Source organism: Clarias gariepinus, chromosome 1 (genome assembly GCF_024256425.1).
Source record: "Clarias gariepinus isolate MV-2021 ecotype Netherlands chromosome 1, CGAR_prim_01v2, whole genome shotgun sequence".
NCBI lineage: Eukaryota > Metazoa > Chordata > Actinopteri > Siluriformes > Clariidae > Clarias > Clarias gariepinus.
In genome coordinates, this window is record NC_071100.1 from 48,068,233 (window position 1) to 48,091,575 (window position 23,343).

A 23,343-nucleotide genomic window follows, 5' to 3' on the forward strand; every position below is an offset into this window, starting at 1 on the left:
GCGCTACCCATAATGCACCGCGCGAGCGGACCGGTCCGCCATGTTTGTGTATGACTTCAGCGCCGTCTTTACATAAAACCCACTGTGTATCAGCTCGACTCCCAAAATACCAAAAAAAAACATACACACACACCGTCTATATCTGTCCAAATGCACCTATCCACGGTTATAAGGAAACAAACACCCTGAAGACACCTGCCGTCCAGTGTGATGGCGGCCAGTCCCCGAGGTATGAGAGACAGCCAGGGAAATGGATTCACCTTTACCGAGACCGCGCATGTTAGCATGTTGTTTTTCCTTGCTAGTTAGCATGACGGGCTTTTTTTAACGCTTTATAATAGAGGAGGTTCTTATGTTAGAATCACAAGATGCATAAAGGAAATATTTATATTCTGGAATTTTCCAAGTCTTCGAAAAGTTTAGAAAGCTTGGGTTATGTCTGTGTTCGCAAATTGTTGCGTAAATCTATTGTACAGCTCGGGGAGGGGGGAGAGGGGGGCTCACTCGGGTATTTTCGGAAATCTTCGGAATTTCTGATTCGTACGTTTTAGAATCCATTTAAAAGCTCACTGAAGGAGACACCATATGAAGCAGACTTGACTGCTCTAGATAATTCATGAAGGGAAATGCTTTGTAGTGATTAATTAATGCATTAAAATGTGTGTAACTAGTGCAATTAAACGTCATTGATGGTTAAAGAAACAGTTTAAAGGTTAAAGCTTTAATGTAATCAGTGATATTATTATTATTATTATTATTATTTCAGGTTGAAAGATGAAGTTCTATCTTAAATTGACTCACTTATACCACTTCAGCGCTGTTATTTTAAAATATGAACTAATCCCAGGAAAATATTGTTTATCTTGTCCAATTAATATCTGTTGGTGCAGGTGTTTGTTTACATTGAGACAGTAGCGCATTAGTAGATTATTAAATCCCACACATAACTGCTTATAACGTCGCTTGTACTTAACATGTTGATTTCACTTATGATGCAGGTTAACCTTCACCTGTCTAAGCACTGCAAAAGTTTCAGTAAATTCTGTCCAGACAGTTTTGCCTGATGTTGCGACAAAATCTGTCTGGACAGACATACAGATATGCAGAAATCTTCTGCGACTGGTTTCAGGTCTTCCAAGCAGTCAGTTAAAAGGTGTTCACTCACTGAAGTGGACATCATATGAAGTAGACTTGCCTCATAGATTAAAGAAAATCAAATAAAATGCTTTGTATTGATTGAATAATGCATTAAAGTGTGTTACATGGCAGGATGTTATTTTGAAGTGGACCAACTGTCAGCATTCAGACATTCAGATCTTTTAAGTGCATGTAGCGGGAACTGTATATATAATACAATAACGGTATGTTCATGTAGCACACATGTTTATGAAAGGAGTCTTCAGTGTCGGTGATGAACAGGGTTGATTGACTAACAATCATTAGTCACCTCACGATGCCATATCTTCACCAGTAAAAATGGCGAATCGATGATTATCAGGATTTTATAAATATCCAATTTTTTTATTACTATTTTAAAAAAGTTTAATGATTGATTAAATGTGGCCCGTTCCTCAAAAACCAAGCGCAGCATGTAAACGACACAAAAAACTTTACGATTTTAAGGGTTTAACATTTAACTGAGCCACGCGTATCTCCGTCCTACGCCGTAGTTATTATTATTATTTCTAAACAAACATGGCAAATAGTTCACTCCTACCACACGGAATGAAAATGTGTAAATATACCCATTAAAAAGAAAAGGCGACGTTTTACCGCCTTGAGATTTTAGACTAATTAGCGCTCGCGGCGTTTTTGAGACTTGTGTGTGTGTAATGAGCGGGTTTGAGTCTAATTTACGCACAGTTTGGAGAGAGAGACAGATCGGAGGCTTTTTGTTGATAATGTAGCGCCATAAAACTGCAACGTTCCTGTTGGATCATTTATATCCGAGGTCTGGTCTGGTCACTGGCTGATCGCTCAGCTCATCTCTGTATAATCATCGATTCTAAGCAGTGTGGCAATGCGCCAATCAACACACAAAAGAATCACGATTCAGAACTGAATCGAATTTACCTTCCCTGTCAGGTTTACAATGTGCAGATTTACAACGTGTTCAGAAGTTCATTCCACCTGTGTGTGATTATTGCAGATGAGGAGTTCGATGAGTATGATAAACCGGGAGCTGAGAGATCGAGGAGACGAAGAGGAGGAGATGATGATGATGATGATCTGGACAGGTGAGTAAATGTCTGCTGCGGTCTGTTTCACTTCCCTCAAAGTAAGAGTACATTTTTGTTTTGATCAGTTTGCGGGCGCAGTCACGGGACGTTACAAACTCAGTCATCTTTAACTCTTTGTTATCACAGCAGTGTTACTCGGGCCAAAGACAACAGGATCGACTGTAGGGTCAATTAATAATAATCTTATTGTTAAGTGTTACGTTTTTATTGACTAATACTAGACTAAAATGCACAGACTTTTAGTCAACTAAAACTTGACTAAACAAAAATAGGATAAGATAGACCAAATATGATCTATAACAGGGACGTTTATCCCAGACTAAGACTAAAATTGAAAATAGCTGACAAAACACTTGGCAAATCGCTCACATCTTCAGGTGTTTGTCTGTAGCTCACACGATTATTTTTCATGGAGGGAAAAGTCAAAGCAAAGGATAAAAATGTAAGAAATAATGTCACGGACAAGAAAATGTGACATGGAAATAAAAAAAGCAAAGACAGAAACAGAATGTTAAGGCGAAAAAAGTGCGAAACATTTCGTAAGGAAACTTTAATCTAAACATAAAAAAAATTTAAGGTTGTAAAAAAAAAAAAAAAATCCTAAAAACAATCCACGAATAAAAAAAAAAAAGGAGTGATGAACTTCAAACTTGATTAAAATGACAAAATGACTTTAGCGCTCTCCTGATGACATTTTGTTTCTTTGGTGACTTTTCAGGAATTGATTTAACATTTGCGAAACATTTCGAAGCGCGGCACACGACGACGTCTTTACCTTTCATGCGCCGTCACATCCATGTTTTTTTTTTTTAGGAGCAATTTAGAGATTTGTGCTTTTTTTAGTGATTTTAGTGATCTGTCTGACACGGCTTTCTGCCTCCGTAGCGATATGGAAGGCGACCTGCTCGAGGAGGACTGGCTCTCGTCTAAGAAGGTAAGTGTACATGATAACAAGAGTCACGTCAGATATGGGAACGGACTGAGAGTTAAACGTGTCCGATCCTCCCGCAGAATCCGTCAGAGCTGTCGGACGAGGAGCTTAACGACGACCTGCTGCAAAGCGACGAGGAGGAGCAGAACACCAGGTTCGATACGAATCCGCTATCGCGTTTTCATTATTATTTATTACATTATTATTGTTTTTTAACAATTTTTTATTTGTTTGTTTATAATCATTGTTTTGCTATGTGTGATCTAGTGGGCAGGGTGCAGTAGTGAGCCTGAACGCGACGTTGGGTTTCAGCGAATCGTACGAGCTCCAGGAGGACGATGCTTACACAGCGGAGGAGTACGAAGCGTCTGCTGCGGGGGGGCAGATGGAGGAGGAGGAGGAGGAGGAGGGGGGGTACAGGACAGAGGAGTACGGAGGAGAGGAAGAGGGAGTGGAGTATAACACAGGAGGAAACGAAGACGAGGTGCTGGACCTGCAGATCAACGAGCCGCTCGACGACGAATTTCAAGTGCGTTCTTAAATCTTTAATCTCTTTACGGTTGGGCACCGTTTAGGTTTTTCTTTTGATGATATGGGTGCCAAAACAATACAGCAAAACCTGGATTGCAAGGCATCCAGAAATCTCATATATCAAAGCGAATTTACATACTACTCGTTCCAGTTATAAAATGTATTAAAACATTTTGTTTGCTTGCAGACTCCAAGTTACTCACAATCCAAGGTACTTTTAAAACGATACAGTGCTAAAAGAAATAACAAAAAAAAAAACAGAACCACAAAAATGATGGATAACATTACAGAACTTGAGGCTTTTTATTGGAAAAAATAAACAACATATTTAATGTCTACATAAATATAAGTAGATAAAAACACCACTGATTTATGTACTGCTTGATCCAACTACAAAAATTTAGCCCTAAGAACAGTAACGTTAATTAGTTTTCAGAAATATGACCATATTTGTCGTATCTGCTAAAACCTGACAGGCCTCCTGACTTTGCTGGGCGACCGGCAGCACAGGGGTGTAGGGGTTAGCACTGTCGCCTTGCACCTCCAGGGTCCAGGTTTGATTCCCGTCTCTGTGTTCATGGTGTTTGCATGTTCTCCCCATGTTCTTGGTGGGTTTCCTTCCACAGTCCAAAGATAGGCTAATTGGCGTTCCCAAATTGCCCATAGTGTGTGTGTGTGTGCCCTGCGATGGATCGGCACCTTGTCCAGGGTGTAGCCGGCCTCGTACCCTAAGTCTCCTGGGATTGGCTCCGCCCCCGTGACCCTGAATACAGAATTAAGCGGTATAGACGATGAGTGAGTGGTCTGACCGGAGTCAGGACACACACACACATACTGCCAGCTGATGCCTGCAGGCTGTTAAACACGCTGCATCCCTCTGCTTTTAACTTTATTCCACGTGTCCTTAGATGTTCCATTAGGTTTGACGTGTTTCTCTGCTTTACACGCAAATTTTGATAGCCACGCTTAGGATCGTTTAGCTTAGCGAGCTAACGCTATCTGCGTAAACCAAGACTTTAACAAGTGAAAATGTATTAAAAATCTTTGCTCGTCTTGAGGAACACTTGGAAACCGTGTCACTCGCAATCTGAGGTTTCACCGTGTGTGTATATATATAATAATTTTTTTGTTGTTGTTTGGAATTTGTTAGAGTTCTAAACAAACTTGCCTATAATTTTCTTGTGATACCACACAGAGGCGCTGTGTTGCCTGCCAATGTGTGAATAGTTTACAGAGCGCCACCTGTAGGATTATGCAGGAACTGAAATAGACGTATCGCCATAGAAAACCTTCACGATGCGTAACGAAACCGATTTATCTCTACATTCTCACTCCAAATTAGGGCTGTAGCTCTCGAATATTTTAGTAATTAAGTATTCTACGAAAAATTCTATCAGTTAATTGGATAAAATGTACTTTAGCTTAATTAAACAGCAATGTAAAATATATAAGAGCAACAAAGATTAATTGGTTTTCTTTTTAGAAAAATCTGCTTTTATTTTTTAAATGCATACAGCATTTTATCAAAAATAAACATTGTCATTATTTACATTATAAGGAACAGCTTAAAGTTGATTGAGATGAATTAAGTGCATTATAGAGTCATACATTCTTATTTTAGCCTGTTCTCAGATGCAAAAACTAAAAGGTAAACTAAAGGTAATGCTAAAAAGGTATTTCAAATGACTTTAAGTTTTGAAAAAACTAAGACAGACATAAAATAAAAAAATGTTTACTATATTTTTATTGCTCCCTTCCATTTTGCAGCCGCAACAGAACGCTCCCTCAAATCAATACACAGCTAACTGTTTGTGTCTCCTTCCGCTTTGTGGGTGACGTAAGCGCTTCTTCTTTGTCGGTGTTTAGTGGCAGCTCGCATCCGGAAGCTTGCTGCGTCACGACCAAACAAATAAGTGCGCAAAAACATAACGCAAGTTTTAAAATTAATTAAAAGAAGCTTTGAGGCAGAAGATTTTGCCTCGATAATTATAGTAATAATTATAGTAATTTTGTAATCAAATTACTCGAGGAATTGTTTCATCCTTACAACAAAGCAGTTTTAAATACACAGTTTGAATTCTTCGCTCATTTGCGTGGAATATTTTTGGCTGTCCTGGGTACTTAGTGGTTTTACGCCGACTTGTGGGCGGAGCCAACGAGAAACATCGATAAAGGGCCAGTGAGCAAGATATGCTTTACTCAGTACCACACATGTAATTGTGGATTACAATTTATTTAAAAAAAAAAAGATATTCAATCATGTTTTACATCCTGTATTTGTTAGTTATAAAAATAGGAAGTCAACAAAGTTGCTTATTTTACCATTAACTGAAAAAATAAGTCGATAAGCAGATTTTTCAGGAACCCCCCTATACACACACACACACACACACACACACACACACACACAATGTGTTATTTATGTTGTGTTTTTTTCTTAATACGTTACGAGTGTGGTTTATCTCAGATTCCAGTGCATTTCCTACTTGACAGGAAGCCAGATCTAGACACAACACTTTATTCCGTCTGTTATGTTTTTTTTTTTTTGTTTGTTTTTTATAGTCTGTAAAGTGACATTTCATTCCAAACCCCTTTTGTCCAGCAATGGCTTTAAAAAAAAAAAAAAAAAAAGAAAGAAATCAGGACCTCATCCTGGATCAGATAAGAGGTGAAGAGATTGTTAGCCTCAGCCTTTTAAACTCTTGACACGGACCGGATGATTGATGAGTTTGTTCTCTTCTCTCTGCTATTTATTTATTTATTTATTTATTTATTGAACACAGGAAGGATCGGTGAAAGGGTTTCTGGGATGCGTGCAGCGTTTTTTGTCTACCGTATAAAAGGTTTTAGATTGATGGAGACACCTTGTGTGTGTGTGTGTGTGTGTGTGTGTGTGTGTGTGAGATATCTTTGTTCACATGGCCTTGTACGGAGAGGTTCTGTCACTGTAGATGAAGGACGTTTATAGGAATTAAACACTCGTCTATAAAAGCATAGACAGAAAAGATAGGAGTGTACAGTATAGAGTGTGTGTGTGTGTGAGAGGGATGTTTGTGGTGTGTGTTGCACGTGGAAACGTCAACGATTAGATCACTCATGTCATGGCGTGGCTGTGGTGTCTACGCATTAAGACGATCCGGTCAGTGATATTGTTCATGCGTGTGTGTGTTTGTGTTTATCCAGATTTTTAGTGCATCGTCTCGATCATTTCCATCTCATTGAATTTCAAATGAAGGCAGGAATACTAATGGGGCATAGAAATGTGACCAAGATCCCCACTGTTATGCTAATCCCACTCCCCTCTTCCAGCTAACACACACACACACACGTGCACGCTGCTTCTTTTCCACACGCAACGCTAACATGTTCATCCCAGATCCTTGTCTGCGAAGCCGCGCAGGCTTTTAATCTTCCGAAACATCAAACAGAGATGAAAATCATAATCGATCACTAATCATCGCTGATTATTTTCTAATAACGCAGCACCGCTTAACCTTCTTTCCCTGCAGGTCGAGGAGTACGGCGTCGAGCCCCAGGAAATGGCTCCGGCGGAGGGGGAGGAGCTTGGAGAGGAAGTCGAAGACGTCTCGCAGGTTACGGAAGCAGAAGAGGTGAGAGACGAGCGATTCCTGGGGAATCATCCAAAGCGCCCTCTAGTGCTGATAAAAGTCCTAGAATGTTAATTTAATTTGTTAATTATTTATTGATATTTTTATTATTTTTGTTTAAAGTTGGCCGAAGCAGAACCCGAGACCGGAGCGAAAGAAGAATCCGACGAGGATGAGGAGGAGGACGAGGAATCGGAGCGGCTGCGCTTTAAAACCGAGCGTAAGGACAGCACCGTGGTCCGTCTCTCCGACGCCAGCAGCAAACGCCGGAGCATTCCGGAAACTCTGGGTGCGTCCGATTAAAAACAACCATCAGAATTAGTTTTCATTATCGAACTTTAGCGTCACTCGTTTTTGATGTATATTTATTCACGTGTATAATGTTTTCCTTTAGAACTGACAGAAGAGGCCAAAGCAGACCTGCAGCAGTTTGAGGAAAAGGAACGGCAGAGGAGACAGAATCGCTTTGGTGACCGAGGGAGAGGACGAGGAAGAGGAGGAGGAGGAAGAGGGAGAGGAGGACCTCCATCGTTCGGCATGGGGGGTTTCCGTAAAGATGGATGCGCGGGTCAAGGGAGGATGAACGAATCCAGACCGCCGCTGATCCCAATGAACATGGGCATGCAGGTGAACGCTTACATCATCACAAACGACATCGCCTGTTTATTAAACGTCAGATAAACCACTCTGGGAAAGTGCTTGTAGGGGAAAATCATCAACTCCAGGGATTGCGTTATAGACTAGTTCTGATCGCTAATGGAGTCTTTAACAAAAAAAAATGCAATAAAAGTGAAGAAGAAATGTCTGTTGTTTTTGGAGCTGTGCGTCTTTTTTAAAATGTATTTATTCATTTTTTAGCTTGTGCTGGTTTTAACCCTTCGCTCGTACACGTCCGTCCTTTCAGGTTCACGTGTCTCCGGCGGAACCGAGTAGGTTTGCTTTAGAAAAGTCAATTAGCTCGACTCCCGCTCTTATCCATGTTGGTACACGGATTACCCTGAACGACTTGGCAGCGGTCCATCAGAAAGCATTACGCCAAATTAAATCTGCACTTTGTCTAAGGATTTAGCTCTCCGCTTATTTTATTATTAAATATCCATCCAGGAGTGTAATCCCCTCCGTTTTTTTACCCCTTCATACCTTTTTTTTTTTTTTACTATTAATAATCTTTAAATATTGTCATGACTAGTCCTGTCAGCCTGTCTCTTATTTACTAATCTTTTTACTTGTTTATTAAAAAATGCCCTGATTTAGTGATGCGTAAAGGTTTAATTGAATTTTTTCTTCCCTACTAGGATTAGCTCAAAGCTACACCTTCTATCTTCATTACGTTTTACTTTATTCCCTCTCTGTCTCTCTCTCTCAGCCCAGAATGGTTCCTCCTCAGTCCCATCGTCCACAGCCCCGCCCCTCCGTCCAACGTGTAGGTCCGGGTCTATTCCCGGCACCGCTCATCCCGATTCCCCAGCAGCCCTTGCAGTCCCTGATGCCTCCGCGCTCGCCCGCGCCGCACCAGAGGCCGCAGCAGGAACTGCACCCGCAACGCCCGCACGGGCACGCGCACCCACTTCCACACGCACACTCCAACCACCAGCAGCAGCAACAACAACAGCAGCAGCAGCAGCATCATCCCAAGAACATTCACATCAACCCGCATTTCAGAGGGCCGTCGCCGTCCTCGCCTGGTACGCCGTCTTTACTTATTCACCCCGTGCAAGATAGTTTGTTTTAATGCATCTAAAATACAAAGTGTTGTGTGTACCTATGCAAATGAGAGCAGGTTTAAGTGGGTGTGGCTTCACAGCTACATTGTCTTGCTCTGAGTGGGTGTGGCTTAAGACAACAAATACCTCATGTAGTGTAAAAATCTATAGATGTCTTTGAACCCATATAAGGAAGTGAAAGCATTCCTAAGTACATTACGTAGTATAGAAATCAATAAATGTCTTTGATCCCATACAAGGAAGAGCAGCTATGAGTGGGCGTAACTTAAAAACTACGTTGTGTAATGTCAAAATCTGTTGCTGTCTTTAAATCCATATAAGAAAGTCGGTGCATCCTTAAGTGGGCGTGGCTTAAGACAATACGTTGTGTAGTTTTAATCCATATAAGGAAGAGGGAGCAGCCTTAACTGGGCGTGGCTTAAAAACTACTTTGTGCTCCATAGACATCTATAAATTTTTTTGAACCATATACGGAAGTGAGAGCAGTGGGTGTGGTTTAAAACTATTTTATGTAGTATAGACATCTTTTTACGTCTTTAAACCCATATAAGGAAGTAAGAGAAGTTTGAGAGGGTGTGGCTGAAACATCCAAACCATGTAAGGGAATATATAGGTATCTGCATCTGTGTATAGAAGTTATACACAGTTAGGGGCGTGTCTTTGTTTGTACAACTTGTACACCTGTAATAAGTTCAGTTTGAGTGTACATTGGTGTCTGTTTTTCACAGTTCCGCTGATATCGTCCTCACCGAATCAGCCCAGACCCAACCTCGGCCATCAGAGATTTCCGGTAAGCGAGCACATGGCACCTTACAAATGCACAACACTGCGTCTCGAATGTGAGTGAGTATGGAGTACATGAGGTTTTGCACGCAGGTGACCCCTGGTGGTGTCTGACAGAACTGCAACTTTTTACCCCAGACGGCGTCTTATAATAAGCAGATAAAGTATCTTAAATGTAAGACTGAAATGTAAGGATCGTTCAATGAGGGTGAAAAAATGTCTGCTGCAGCTCTACGTGCTTCAAGCGGACAAAAAAAAAACAACAAGCTAGCGTTCATATCATAACCGAATAAACTCATATAAATATAAAGTGTTAAATAAAAAACTGTCTTTACTATCTGTATCGGCGAGTATTGAACATCACGCAAGGGCTGTTCAGGCCTAATTGAGCCGCTTGTATAGGTGGAGTAGCTTTTGTATTTTATATATTCATAGCCTGACGTTATTTACAATGCTAATTTGAGTGGCGTCACAGACTGACGGCCCTCTGGGTGCCAGATTAGCATCGATTATCATACGCGGACGACTCGCCTCGCTATCAGCTCTCTGATGAATATTAACGCTGGGTTTCTGAATATTTACTCGGATTTATCCAGGGCTGAACATTACTCTAAAGCGCATCGTAACATTCTAGATATTTTTTTTCTCCCCATGTATGAAATTCTTTTGTAAAGATATTAGCATTTTTTTACAGTGTATAAAACTATTCTCTTATCTCATTAAACTTTACCTTGGCACCTGAGCCCCTCTCAAAAAGGTGTCCATTTGTCTTTCAGTGTTTGTTTTATCTCTCTCATGCGGATCCCATCAGGTTACACATATTGACCCTCTCGATGCGTATTTGCTGAGGATTAGAGCAGCATTAGGCATTGTGGTTGCTGTTAAGCTCCCATTGTGACGGAGCTGCCCGTTCCACAGTCCTCCTCTTGCTCTGCCTAGCTAATCCGGCTGATTGACTTTGCTTTAAGTAACTTTTTTTTCCCCCCACCAAGCGCGCACCTTTGCCCGGATTAAAAGCCCGATCGCATCTTAAGTCATTTGTAATGAGCCGAGAGGAAGCGGCGCAGCTCTTTATAAGCAGAGTGTAATTTCTTTAAGAGAATAAAAGAGTCGGTGATGAAGGGATCGCTATTCGGCAGGGAGATCGGAGGAACCTTATCTCAGGACGGGTTTTAGTCCTTTTTTTTTTTGTTTAAAAAAAATAATGTAACCGTTCCTTCCATAGTGATGAGAACGTGACAATGTCTCCTTACAACATCGACCTAAAAGTTGTGGAAAAGCACATTTATGTCTTAAATTTCTTTTTTTTCTGCTTTGATGTTTGGTTCTCATTCATCTTATGTCATATCTTTGCTCTCAGGGCCCTGTGGATTTCCCGCAACACCTCCAGGGTAATTTCCTCCAGGCTCAGAGACCCCCGCCTCAGGAGCAGTGGAGGGGACCGCCGCCACCTCCTCACCAGGAGAGGGAGCCATTCTACAGCAGCGGTAAACCTGAGAACTTGGTTGCTTCTTGAGTAGTGTCACGTCTATTGAGCAAAACCTCACACAACTGTTTAGTGCGGGCAGTTTATCACTCATGTTTGTTGCTAGGGAATTATGGGTAATGTATGCATCAGTACTAACACTGTACGCTCGCTCTTCCGCAGAGCCACGTTTCCCAGCGCAGCCCCTGTTCGATCTCCCAGGCTCCGCCCCCCTGTTAAACAACAGCATCCTCTCTCTGCCCTTCCCTCAGCCGGGGCCGGGGTTCTGTCCCCCGGGTGGTGGAATGTTCCAGAGAGACCTTCCTCCTCCTCGCCCCAATCTGCCCCCTCCTCAGTCGTCTCCTTCCCCACCCATGCCCCGAGGCTTCATGGGACCCAGACAACCGTTTCCTCCACAGCAGCACAACGCCCCCTTCAGTCCGCCCCACACGCCGTTCGGCATGCAGGTACACCCATACACACACACACACACACACACACACATTTTTAGGAATGAAACAGTTCTCTAAAATGCAGTTGATGTTTAAATTCTAACTCCAGTTCTGACTCTGTGTGTGTGTGTGTTTGTTTTTCTGTCCTTTTTTTATTTTATTTTAATTTTCTTTCCCCACACAGCCTCTAATGCAGCCTCAGCATCATGACCCGCCCCCACCACCGCATCATCACCCAATGCACCACCACCAGCAGCAACACAGACAGGAAGTCCCGCCTCTGCGTCATAATCATCACCACCACCACCAGCAGCAACACCAGGGCCAGCCTGGGGAGCCGCGGTCCATCATGCACCTTTCACACCCGCCCTTCCGTCAGCCCATTCCGGGCGGACCTAGACAGATGAAACCCCGCCCACAAAACAACATGGGGCGCATGAGAATGGTATAAAAGTCAGAAGATGACATATTGCGGAATTTGTGGTCTTACAATTTTCATTTATTGGTGTGTGTGTGTGTGTGTTTAGGGGTCTCCTTCGTCCCTGCAGCAGCTCCAGAGCCTCTCTCAGCGCAACAGTAACCTGCGTGAGCTCCCCATTGCACCCGGGAACATGGACCCCGCCCGCCCGCCTCAGCCTAGACCCGTCACCAAGACCGCTCAGAACGCCAGGCCCGGGCTGGGGCCTGGGGGAGGAGCCATTGGGCGAGGGCGGGGTTTTGTTAAACCCACCCCACCTACAAGTGCTTCAGAGATAAAGAATGAAATACCAGCTGCACAGACGAGCACACCTGTCCAAAAACCAACGCAAAACACACCCGCGCAGGTAAACGCGGCCAAAACACCGCCAAAAACACAAATTTATACACGTTAACACGGCCAAACAACCCAATACCTAAGCATAAACACCACCAAAACACACCTGTCCAGGTAAACACAGCCTTAAACTGATAAGTCTTTTTAATTCTCTGTTTTAGGACGAGGAGGAGGACGAGGAGACGCGTCAGTACCGACTGAAGATCGAGGAGCAGAAGCGATTGCGAGAAGAAATCCTTAAACGTAAAGAGATGCGCAGGCAGATGCAGGCCGGGGCCCGCAAAAAGGAGCTCCTGGAGCGCCTCGGGGGCCAAGTACCCGCCCAAGCACCCCCCACGCAGACCCCGACTCAACCCCCGACTCAACCCCCCATTCAACCCCCGACCACCCCGACTCAGCCCCCATCAACCGCCCCCAACGGCATCAAATCCCGTCTACAGAACCCCAGCCTGGAGCAAAAGCCGCGCGTTCAGAACCCACAGAGACCCGCTCCACAGCTCCCGGGTGCCAGCGTGGGCGTGACGGCGCCCCCAGTGGAGAAGATCACACCGGTCCAGACGCAGGCCAACACCATAAGGAAGAGGACGGTCATGCAGCGGCTTAACAGCGGCGGCGTTGGCACGCCACAGATCCCGCCAAAAGTGCGAGCTGTTAAACGAGTACTAAACGTGAGTACAAGTTTATTATCGAGCTCATAAGTATTCACCCCCCTCCCATGTTACATTACATTTAATTGGACTATGTGTCTAGACGCTGGTGAGCCTGAGGACAATGGCGCGTTGGACATTTTTGTGAAGAATGATATAAAAAAAAAAAGTCAAGCGTCAGACTTCATCCTTGAGACAAGTAGTAGGCCTGATGTAAAGTTCACATCCCGCGTGTCCTTTTAATTTTTTCCCTTCGTCCTGTCATTTTTCTCTGAGGCTGGACAAAGAAAACGAGTGTAAGAGCTCGGCGCGAACGTCGCTCAATCCATAAAGCCTCTGCCGCGCCGCTCGGGTCTAATTGAGCACACTCTTTACCGCTGAAGCGCTGAAATGGCACTTGTCAGCGTGAGCTGCTTGGCATTTTGGATTTCGACGGCACCTTAAAAGGTTCGCGAGTCCTCAAGTTTATTCACTCCATCGGGACTAAGTCTATAAACGTTTATCTTTTTTTTTTCTTCTTTTTTTTAATTGACATGGGTGCCGCTTCGTAAATAAACGTCTTAACCATGAAAAGAGGAGGAAGAAAAAATAAAAACCACGTAATCTTATCCTCGAAAACGGATTGACATCGTTATCGTCTCCCTCTCCAGCCGCCTGACGTTGATCCGTGTTAAAATAGGTGTCAATCCCACGACAAGCGCAATTAATCTTCTTCCTGCTCGCAGGTATCGCTGTAATAATACCTGCGAGAGGGGAAAAAAAACGGGGACAGATATTCTTTTAAGCTTAGCGCTGGTGATAAGAGTAAATGAAATGTTCACAAAAGGAGCAGAGGAGGAAGAGGAGGAGGAAGAGGTGAGGGAATAATAGAGTTTAGCATCCGACAAGCAGCTCTGGATTTTCCATTCAGCAGCGTTAATCTGCCCGCGCATCAGACGAGAGGGTGATGACGTGATAGCGTCTCGTTCGAATTCACACGCCAGGCCGGGAGCGCGGGTCAGAATCTCTACGTCTTTTGTCATGTTTTATTTGCAACGCTCGCGTGCAAGGACGCAGTGAGACAGGGAAAGAAGAGAGCGAGACCGGTGTGATAAAGATCAGACGGTTAATAAAGAAAAGAAGGAAATTAATTCATTAACTGAAAAGATTGTAATGTACATACAGTATAATGTCCTCCTTATGTTAAGTAACTTTAGTGATAAAAAAAAAATAAAAATTATTAACTATCTAACTTATTAGTCAGTATAATATGATTTACACAAGAACATGAGACGACAACTTCTTCACGTGATCATCAGCAGTTGAACGGGACTTGAGTTCCTTCAAGGTTGGTCTGAAGAAATGTTACGCATTTTTACAATTTAAAAAAAACAGCGAAAAAGGGTCGGGTATTGCCAGGCGTGTGAAATGAGCGGCTTTTTACCCGAGCACCTGTCACGCCTCCCGCCGCATGTGCAGAATAAACAGGCGTGTATTTCTTCAGCAGGGAGATGAAGCCCCGCCCCTCCTGAATCAGCCGCAGCAGATGATTGGTCGAGCCGCTCCACAGCAGAGACCGCCCGCCGGCAGGAAGGTCACGGTGGCAGCCGCTGGACCACCAACGCAACAACAACCACCACCACCGCCAGCACTGCTGCAGCCGCATCATCCTGAAGTGAACCAGAGTAACCGGGTACGAGCTGGAAATGAAAGAGAAAGTGAACAAATCGGATGTATGAAGGGGGGAAAACACCACAATATTGTTTACGTAACGTCACGTTTGTTTAGTATGTAAAGCAGGACACTGTTGTTTTAAGATTGCTTTCAGCTTTTGACTGCGAATGAACTAATGTCAGTGTTGACATATAAATCTAAGGTGTGTGTGTGTGTGCGCGCAGGTGGTAGTCTCGGGCCCAGGGCGTGGTCGCGGAGCCCGAGGTGGTCGTGTGGCGCCTCAGAACAGACAGAGTAACCGAGTCGCAGAGCCTCAGCCCAGCACGGTGTCTATAGATGGCCTGTCGTCCTCCACCACCGAGAATCAGATCAAAAACCTGCTCAACTCTATCGGCCCCATACAGGTACAACCTACACCCCACTCTGGATTCTGATTGGTCATCCGGTGGTTGTTTGTCTAAAACAGCACCTCCTGTTTGTATCGATTAGTCCGCTTGTTTAAACGTGTTCACGTTTCTGTAGTAACAACTCGGTCACAGAAATATAAAAGAAATCATGTGGCATTGAATTTTACTGTTTATTAAAGGAGTGAGTCTCCAGTGTCCGATGTATTTCAACAGCAGTCTGTTGTAAAATGTATTGTGATGCAGTAACACTTCAGAACACTGGGTGGCGCTCGGAGTCACTGGGTTTTCTGCTTCTGCTATATTATCGTGCAATGCTGCCATCATGTGGTACTTTTTATTCAATCTCTGCACAGTGAGACCAGGTTTATGTCTTGAATATGATATTTAATTGAAAGGAAATGAATATATACATATTTTAAGACCAAAGAGAGAAAATCTGAGTGTTTTTGTTCTCCGTAGATGTTTAAGATGATGCCGCAGCAGAGAAAAGCCATCGCCACGTTCGTGAACCCTCAGCACGCTCTGAGTTTCCAGCACAGCTTCCACAGGTGAGCGCGGAGGAGGTGCTGCTCCTACTTCAGCCTGCTTCCCGTACGCGCCTTAAAGTCAAAACTTTTACAACACATGGAATGATATCTATTAAATTGTGTTCCACATTAAACGAGAATAAAGTCAGTTTGTTTATTATGTTGCAACACAGCACAAAAAACGGCGCTAAATATGAATATTTATCATAATGATTTGATCTGTCATGATAAACAAAGTAACTAAAGAAGAAATGTTTTACCATTAGTATAGCAAGAACTTGCACAGGAACGTGTATTTCGGACGCTTCACCTCATCTACGACTTATAATAATGTTGTTGTTGGTGTTTCGACTGCTCCCGGCAAGGGGTCGCCACAGCAGAATATCCAGTCCGCACTACAACTTGCCACAGATTTTACACCGGATGCTTTTTCTGAAGCAACCTCCCATTGTATCTGGGCGCGGGACCGGCACTGCATCCAGTGGCTGGGAGTTTGACATCAATCGCCACGGAAAAACGTAAAAACGGCTACTCAAAGTCCGTTAAGATTTAAAATACTGTCTCCCACACTCTCCCTACTGTCGCTCTCTATCGTCCAGACCATCTGCTCATCTCCTCCTTGTTGTGATTCATAGCAATAAAACAAATATAGTTGCAAGCAGCGATGAGCGGGCCCAAGCAGCTTGCGCCCTCACAAACCCCCCTCCCCACCTCACACACGAAGACGACATAGGGCCGATGTCATAGTGCTTGGATCCTAATAATAATAATAAAAAGTTTTTAAATTATGTAAACAAATACATTTGTAGAACTGTTCAAGATGTTTTACTTAATGTTTAAGGAAGGAGTCTTTGTTGTCAGAGACCAACCTAAAACATAATTAAGTTTTTTTCTAATAATCAGGATGTTTTATGTTTTGTTCATGCGTTGCATTTTTCTCAGCAACATTACAAGTTTTTATTTCTTTATTATTATTATTATTGATCGTTTTCCATCATGATTGGCCATAACGTGAAACACCACTTGTTTATTTTGTAGCTAGCTTACGTAAATTGACTAGCAGCTAAAAAAATTTTCCCCTCATGTGTTGTAATCACGTAGGCACATGATCGACCTGTCCCACATCGACGTGACCATTATCGACGGCTGAGGACGAGGAAACGATCAGCGCTAAAGCAGAGAGACCGGAGCGAGCTCCTGGAACCGAGGGCCGCGTTTTACTCTTACGATCTCAAAACACTAAACCGAGCCTCGGAGGAACTCGCAGTGGAAACAGAAACGACTCGGATTTTAATCGTCCATGGTTTCACCGTGAGCAGCTGCTTCATGTTTTGTTTCAATTCCTAAAACTTGTCAAACTGAGGTGGGCAGAACGCTCTGACTGATGAGACGCCGTAGAACGTTGTTGTTGTTGTTATTATTAGCGTCTGCTAATATGATTGTAACTGTTTTTCTTTTGTCTCTGAATGATATGAGAGTTTTTAAAGCAAACCTGCGTAGTCGACAGCGATGACGCTCGATAGCGTTTGCTCCCGTCCTCGTTTAAACACTTTTAAATGCACACTCCTGGACAAGATTCTCTCCCTGAAGGCTGGAGTTGCACATGCCGCCACCACTAGAGGGCAGCATGCGAGTAGAAACAGATATGGGAGATTTGTTGCCGCACGATAATCTGAATCGCTTTGAGTAATTTGCTTGTATGAAGTAGCTGTAGTTCGTATCTTGGACACGCTCATGCAACGTATAATCAGCTTTTATTACGTAGATTTTTTTATTTCTGAGCTCTGATTGTGGGTTGGAATATTAACTTAGTATTTGTTTTATTATCACAGTTTGCACAGTTGCAGGATTTTCAGAAGAGTTAACAACACTAACATGCATAGTTTTCTCATTTTCCTTATTAGCCCTAAGGTTATAAGAATTTTTTTTTGATAATACCTTTAAGATTTCTACATGGTTAAAACACAACCGCAACTGTGCGTTCTGCTTACATATGTGAACAATTAAGTTTTTTCTTGTGATAAAGTCGTTATTGATTTTCTTTTTTCAGTTCTATCACAGTATTTCCAGACCTTAACTTTAACATGCTAAGATATTAGCATTTAGTCATTTTTTTGGAAGAAGACAGCTTTTTTTTTTTCTTAATTAGCCATAGTTTGCTTTGTTTGTTAGATTTTAAGGCGAGTGTCCTCTCACGGTTTCCTCAGCGGTTATTTCTTAACGCTAGCATCGCTCGCCGTGTCCTCATTATTTCCTAATTCAGTGTCGATCTTTTCTGTTTCGATTAGCCATAAAGAGGATGCAGTAGTGCATAGCGACAGCTTTCTTTCTTATCTACGTCCTGACTCTGCAGTTTGAAAAGAGGAATGCTACACAAACACTGCTAACGGCAAAACAAGATCCTTAATTCTTTTTTTTTTCACTTTATCTATGCTAACTATCAAAGCTATGCTAAATATTTAATCTTCCTCGCTTTTCTTTCACAGCCAGAGTGTTAGATTTTAATCAGCATAAGATTTAAAGCGCACTTAGGCCCAATGCCGTTAGGTTTTCAGCTCTTATTTAACGTCCAAATAAAGTGTTTGTGTCCAAATCTTAAGTACCGTCATGCTAGCTCTGCGCTAAATACCTTGTATATATCAATTTGTGGAGATCCTAAGAGGTTACAATATTTTCCTGAGGTAAAAACACCCCATTTTTTATCAATTTGTGTGTCGCCTTGCTAATCAGGATTCTAGCATGTATATCTCTTTTTCTGTTCTGTATGATATCATTACCAAACTCCTTGTCAGTTTCTCACTGTGACTCTGAAGGATTAGCTTGCTAGCATCGCTAAACTGCTTTGAGGCAATTATAAAAAGGTCCTTGATTTTTTTTTTTTCCCCCCTTACAGGACTCTTTAGAAATTTTTTATGGCTGGATGTGTTCTGAAGTGCAATTTTATTCTTCATTTAGTGCTACTGGTTCGTCAAGAGCGACGGATTGTTGCACTAGCTTTGCTAACCAGCCGTGCAAGCGTTTTTTTTTTTTTTTTTTTTTTTTCCCCTCTCCTCTCACGGATTGTGAGATATAATATTTTCCTCCTCAGCCTGAGACGGATTTCCACTTTGTCACAGTTTCTAGTGTATCGCTGATGAGCGCCGTAGCTGTCTATTCTTTTTGCGCTGGTTTTCTTTTTTTATTAAAGAGATGGATGTGTTCGCGTGCACGTTTCAGCTCAGGTGGTTTAACATGAATGAATGCGGCTTAATATTTGGTTCTTTTCTCGCGAGCGTAGTAGCCGCCCCCTCATGCTCGTTCCTTTAGTGTGAATTATTCAGTGCTTCTCTGCTCTGCGCTTGTCCAGGAGCAGGTGTGTGTCGGGAGCAGCCGCTATCAGCGCTCACGATCCTTGTATATAAGACGTGGCTAAACTAGACGTTTCAGAAAATTCGACTGTAACTGCAGGTGATTTTCTTTTTTTTTTCTTTTTTTTTTTTGAAGATCATAACCTTGTACTAAAACACAAACATTGGATTGTTTTACACGTTCTGTGAGCTGCGCGCTCATGCCGAAGGTTTATCTTTGCCAGGCTTATTATCATTATTATTATTATTACTATTATTATTATTTGAAAATGTTTTAAAGATTAAAAAAACAAGGAAAAGGAACAAAAGAATAAACGATGGTCATGTGTATATAATGTTACGACACGGATGTGCAGACGGGTCACTTTGTGTGCGTGATTTGGGGGGTTCGGTGTAATATATCTCTCTTCTCATTTCACTTCACCTTCACATTCTCCATCCATGTGTTTGGGGTTAAAGTGTGTGTTTTATGTGTGTGTGTTTGTAGGGTGGTAACCCTAACCCTTATGAATATTAAGAAATTTTACATCCTGATGTTTTTAGAATTTTTGGTTGTTCGACTTTTAAAGCACTTTTTTTGGTTTTTGTTTATTTATATATTCATTTATTTTTGAGCTCAGTCTCAAAGAAAAATATTTTTCTTAAACTTAACCATGTTTTCACATTTGATGTTGTCTTCCTAAGACAATTAATTATCTAGGAGCTGGTAAGAGCGTTGCTATGGTTACAGGATGCAAGAGTTTTATTACGGTTGTCATATGATTACGTGACTTCCTCTGGACAACATTATTATTATTATTATTAAATACATTCAATTTGAGGAAATTAAAAAAATTAGGGTTAAAAAAAATCATCAAATGTGAAAGCAACCTTAATTCAAAACATGCTTTATGTAAAATTTAAATACATATCAAGGTCTTTTATTTCAAATTTCAAAGTGATAGCTGAATATATGAAACAGGTCAGTATTTATTTCTGTCTCGTCCACAGGTGTTCTCGTAAAACGTTGGTAAGACGTCGTTATCATTTTGTACGCGCATGCTGAAATTTTGCTCGTTTACATTTTGTTTTTTAATTTGTTTATTTATTTATTTTTTTACATTTTGATCTTCAGATTTAAGCACACTTTTTACATTTGTATTTATATGGATTTTAATTTTATTATTTTAACTTCGAACCGTATCAGCTATGCTGACCTGTGTCACGTGACACATTTTTTTAGACGTATATGAGATTTAAACTGATAGGAACAAATCTTATAAGAAAACCTGGATTCATGTTGAATCTTGAAGTAACTTCATTAGAAGTTTGTGGTCACCTTTTTATTTATTTATTACTATTAATTAACCTTATTTTACTTGTACTATGATGTGGTTCAGTTATTAGAATCATTTGGAGGACCTTATTCCATTTTGCAACAATGTAGAAGAGGGCATTATTTATTTTTTATTTTTTACTATGATGATTATTATTTTGCAATGTTGGAAACTTTTCCAAATCAATTTTATATGTTGAAAATCACTGAAACTGTTTTATAATTAGTAACTCCTTAAAGGATAGACTCGTCATTTTAGGTAAATTTTATATATTTTACTAATTAGATTTTTTTTCTTCTCGGGCTAGATGTTCCAGAGACTGCTGACGGCATGAAGGGGTTTTAAAGGAGCGGTTCAGCAACGATTCCTCAAACGCAGTCGATCAGCTAAAGACCGGTTTGGTGTCCGGTGTCGGCTTCTTCACTTTCTAGCAACAAGGCTAACCATAATGAAACAGTGCAGCCTATAGCCTAAAGATTTTTATATATTTTTTGTAGCTGTAGGTAGATTTGGACACTTGTTTTTAATGAAAATATCAGCCTTGCAGCTCTAGTACGTAAGCTACCATCGGACACCAAGCGCATCAGCTGATCTTTACTAGATTTGAGCTCAAAACCTTAAAGGGGCAGTGTGTAATATTTACAGCCCTGTCGCTTTCCAGACAATAGACCATAAACTTTACCAAGCTGTCAACGCAATCCCAACAACATTGTAATTGTCCTTGAGTTAAAGGTGGTAGATTCAAACAGCTATGATTTGCCTTAGAGGAGGTGGGGCTAAATTCAGACCTAGAAAAATGTAAACTCAAATCAGGGCAAGACATTGCATTCTTTTAAATTTGTTAACTTGGTCAGTTCTAAATTGCTCATTTAGATGCTTTATCAGTTATAAAGAGGAATCTATAATGAACTTGGTTTTGTTCCTGCTGTGTTTTTTTTTTTTTTTTTTTTTTTTTAAGCCTTCTGCTTGTTTGAAGGACGACACTTAAAAGGAAACATCTTAACCAGAAACCAAGTTAAGCAGGAGGCGGAGCTAACGTCTAGGTCAGAAAGAAAGAACCAGAAAAAAAGAGCGATTCGATAAAAAACAACATATAAACTACATTAATTCTAAATTTTTTATTTAAAAATGCTCTGATTTATTAAAGGTTTTAATAATATCCTAAATAATTGAGGTTTGTTAATCTTGCATTCTGCACCTTTACTCGCTGAACCGCACCTTTAATACTCGGGTTTTGATTGAACTAATGACTGGTTTGTCCACAGAGTGTGTTTCCTGGCGAGCGGCTTTTTTAAAAACTCTAATTCTAAGTAATTTTTTCCCCCAGGTCCAGGGGCAGAACAACTTCACCATCCTTTCTGTTATCACTGTCTTTTCTCTCTTCACAGTTTTGCTAAACATCAAATAGAGAATTCTGTGAATTCCTTTATGCTCTCTATCAGCGAATCGGCTTCTCCACGCTCGACTGCACCTTTAATGTTCACATGACCTGCCTTTTTTTATATTAAAGCAGGGAGGACGTGGCGTGTGGATTTCCTTAGTTTGTTTACCGTGGATCAGTGACGCTGCACCCAAGCGAGCATTCACACACTCGATCAGAGCTCCGAGTGATTTCTCTGTTACACGCACACACACACACGCACACACTTCTGCGTTGTTGTTGGGGATTCGAAGCGAAAGCGAACGCTCCATATAAAAAGACAATGTACTGTACACTCTGAAAGTCATGTGATCACTCAAAACTGTGTGTTTCTCTAAACTGCTGTCATGGCTGTACCAGTATGTACACGTGCTCTTTTTGTCATCATGTAAATGTTAAATAAATGCAAGCACAAATCCCAAAACAATAAAATTATCTGAAACTAATGTGAATGTGTGAGTGTTACGTTCTATACCACAATCAAAAACATAATCAGCAAAACCTAGAAGTCTAGGAATTGAGAGAATAACGTTAGAATCAAGACAGGGGTGTTGGGATAATGAGAGATGTGTTGGATTTAAGACAATGGTGTTGGGATAATAGTGTTAGAATTGGAGTTTTGGACATGTGTGAAAAGTGTTTGAATGATGTTGGAACAATGAGAATTTGTTGAAATTAAGATAGTCGTGTGCTGAAATTATGAGGATCTTGTTAGAATTGCGCTGGCAGTAGGAGGACATTGTTAGAATTCTGCTGGAATTATGGGGACATTGTTAGAATTGTGCCAGAATTATCAGGGCATTGTTAGAATTGTGCTGAAGTTATGAGAACATCATTAGAATCATTGTTACAATTGTACTGGAATTATGGGGACATTGTTAGACTCATGCCAGAATTATGAGGACATTGTAAGAATTTTGCTAGAAATATAAGGACAATGTTGGAATTGTGACGGAGTTATGAGGACATTGTTAGAATTCCGCTTGAAATATTGAAGTCATTGTTAGAATCGTGCTGAAATTATGAGGACATTGTAAGAATCGTGCTGGAAATATGAGGACATTTTTTAGAATTGTGCCAGAATTATCAGGGCATTGTTAAAATTGTGCTGAAGTTATGAGAACTTTGTTAGAATCGTGCCAGAATTAAAAGGTCATTGATAGAATTGTGCTGGAAATATGAGGACATTGTTGGAATTGTAACGGGGTTATGGGGACATTGTTACAATTGTACTGGAATTATGGGGACATTGTTACAATTGTACTGGAATTATAGGGACATTGTTAGAATCATGCCAGAATTATGAGAACATTGTTAGAATTTGCCTATAAATATAAGGACATTGTTGGAATTCCGTTGGAAATATTGAAGTCATTGTTAGAATCGTGCCGAAATTATGAGGACATTGTAAGAATCGTGCTGAAATTATGGGGACATTGTTAGAATTGTGCCAGAATTATCAGGGCATTGTTAGAATT

At 41.4% G+C, this 23,343-nt stretch overlaps 1 protein-coding gene across 2 annotated transcripts; it reads left to right on the plus strand.

Moving 5' to 3' along the window:
- Positions 1–11: 11 nt before the first annotated feature.
- rbm33a (RNA binding motif protein 33a) lies at positions 12–22,311 on the plus strand. 2 transcript variants are annotated; one of them, XM_053495573.1, is made up of 19 exons: positions 12–229; positions 2,150–2,237; positions 3,126–3,174; positions 3,252–3,325; positions 3,439–3,700; positions 7,212–7,313; positions 7,434–7,599; positions 7,705–7,937; positions 8,677–8,995; positions 9,763–9,824; positions 11,178–11,304; positions 11,466–11,749; positions 11,919–12,179; positions 12,262–12,558; positions 12,710–13,216; positions 14,679–14,867; positions 15,073–15,252; positions 15,715–15,803; positions 16,884–22,311. In XM_053495573.1, the coding sequence occupies exons 1-19, from the start codon at positions 211–213 to the stop codon at positions 16,930–16,932; spliced, it is 3,357 nt and encodes a 1,118-aa protein (XP_053351548.1). In that variant the 5' UTR covers positions 12–210; the 3' UTR covers positions 16,933–22,311. The 2 variants fall into 2 exon arrangements, with proteins under 2 accessions (XP_053351548.1, XP_053351549.1); XM_053495574.1 differs by having other exon boundaries at positions 14,682–14,867.
- Positions 22,312–23,343: the final 1,032 nt, after the last annotated feature.

Excerpts from the sequence above, each read along its gene's own strand:
- rbm33a (XM_053495573.1), top strand. Across the intron at positions 3,701-7,211 it reads CGCTCGACGACGAATTTCAA|GTCGAGGAGTACGGCGTCGA; the intron begins GTGCGTTCTTAA and ends CTTTCCCTGCAG. Across the intron at positions 13,217-14,678 it reads CTGTTAAACGAGTACTAAAC|CAGGGAGATGAAGCCCCGCC; the intron begins GTGAGTACAAGT and ends GTATTTCTTCAG.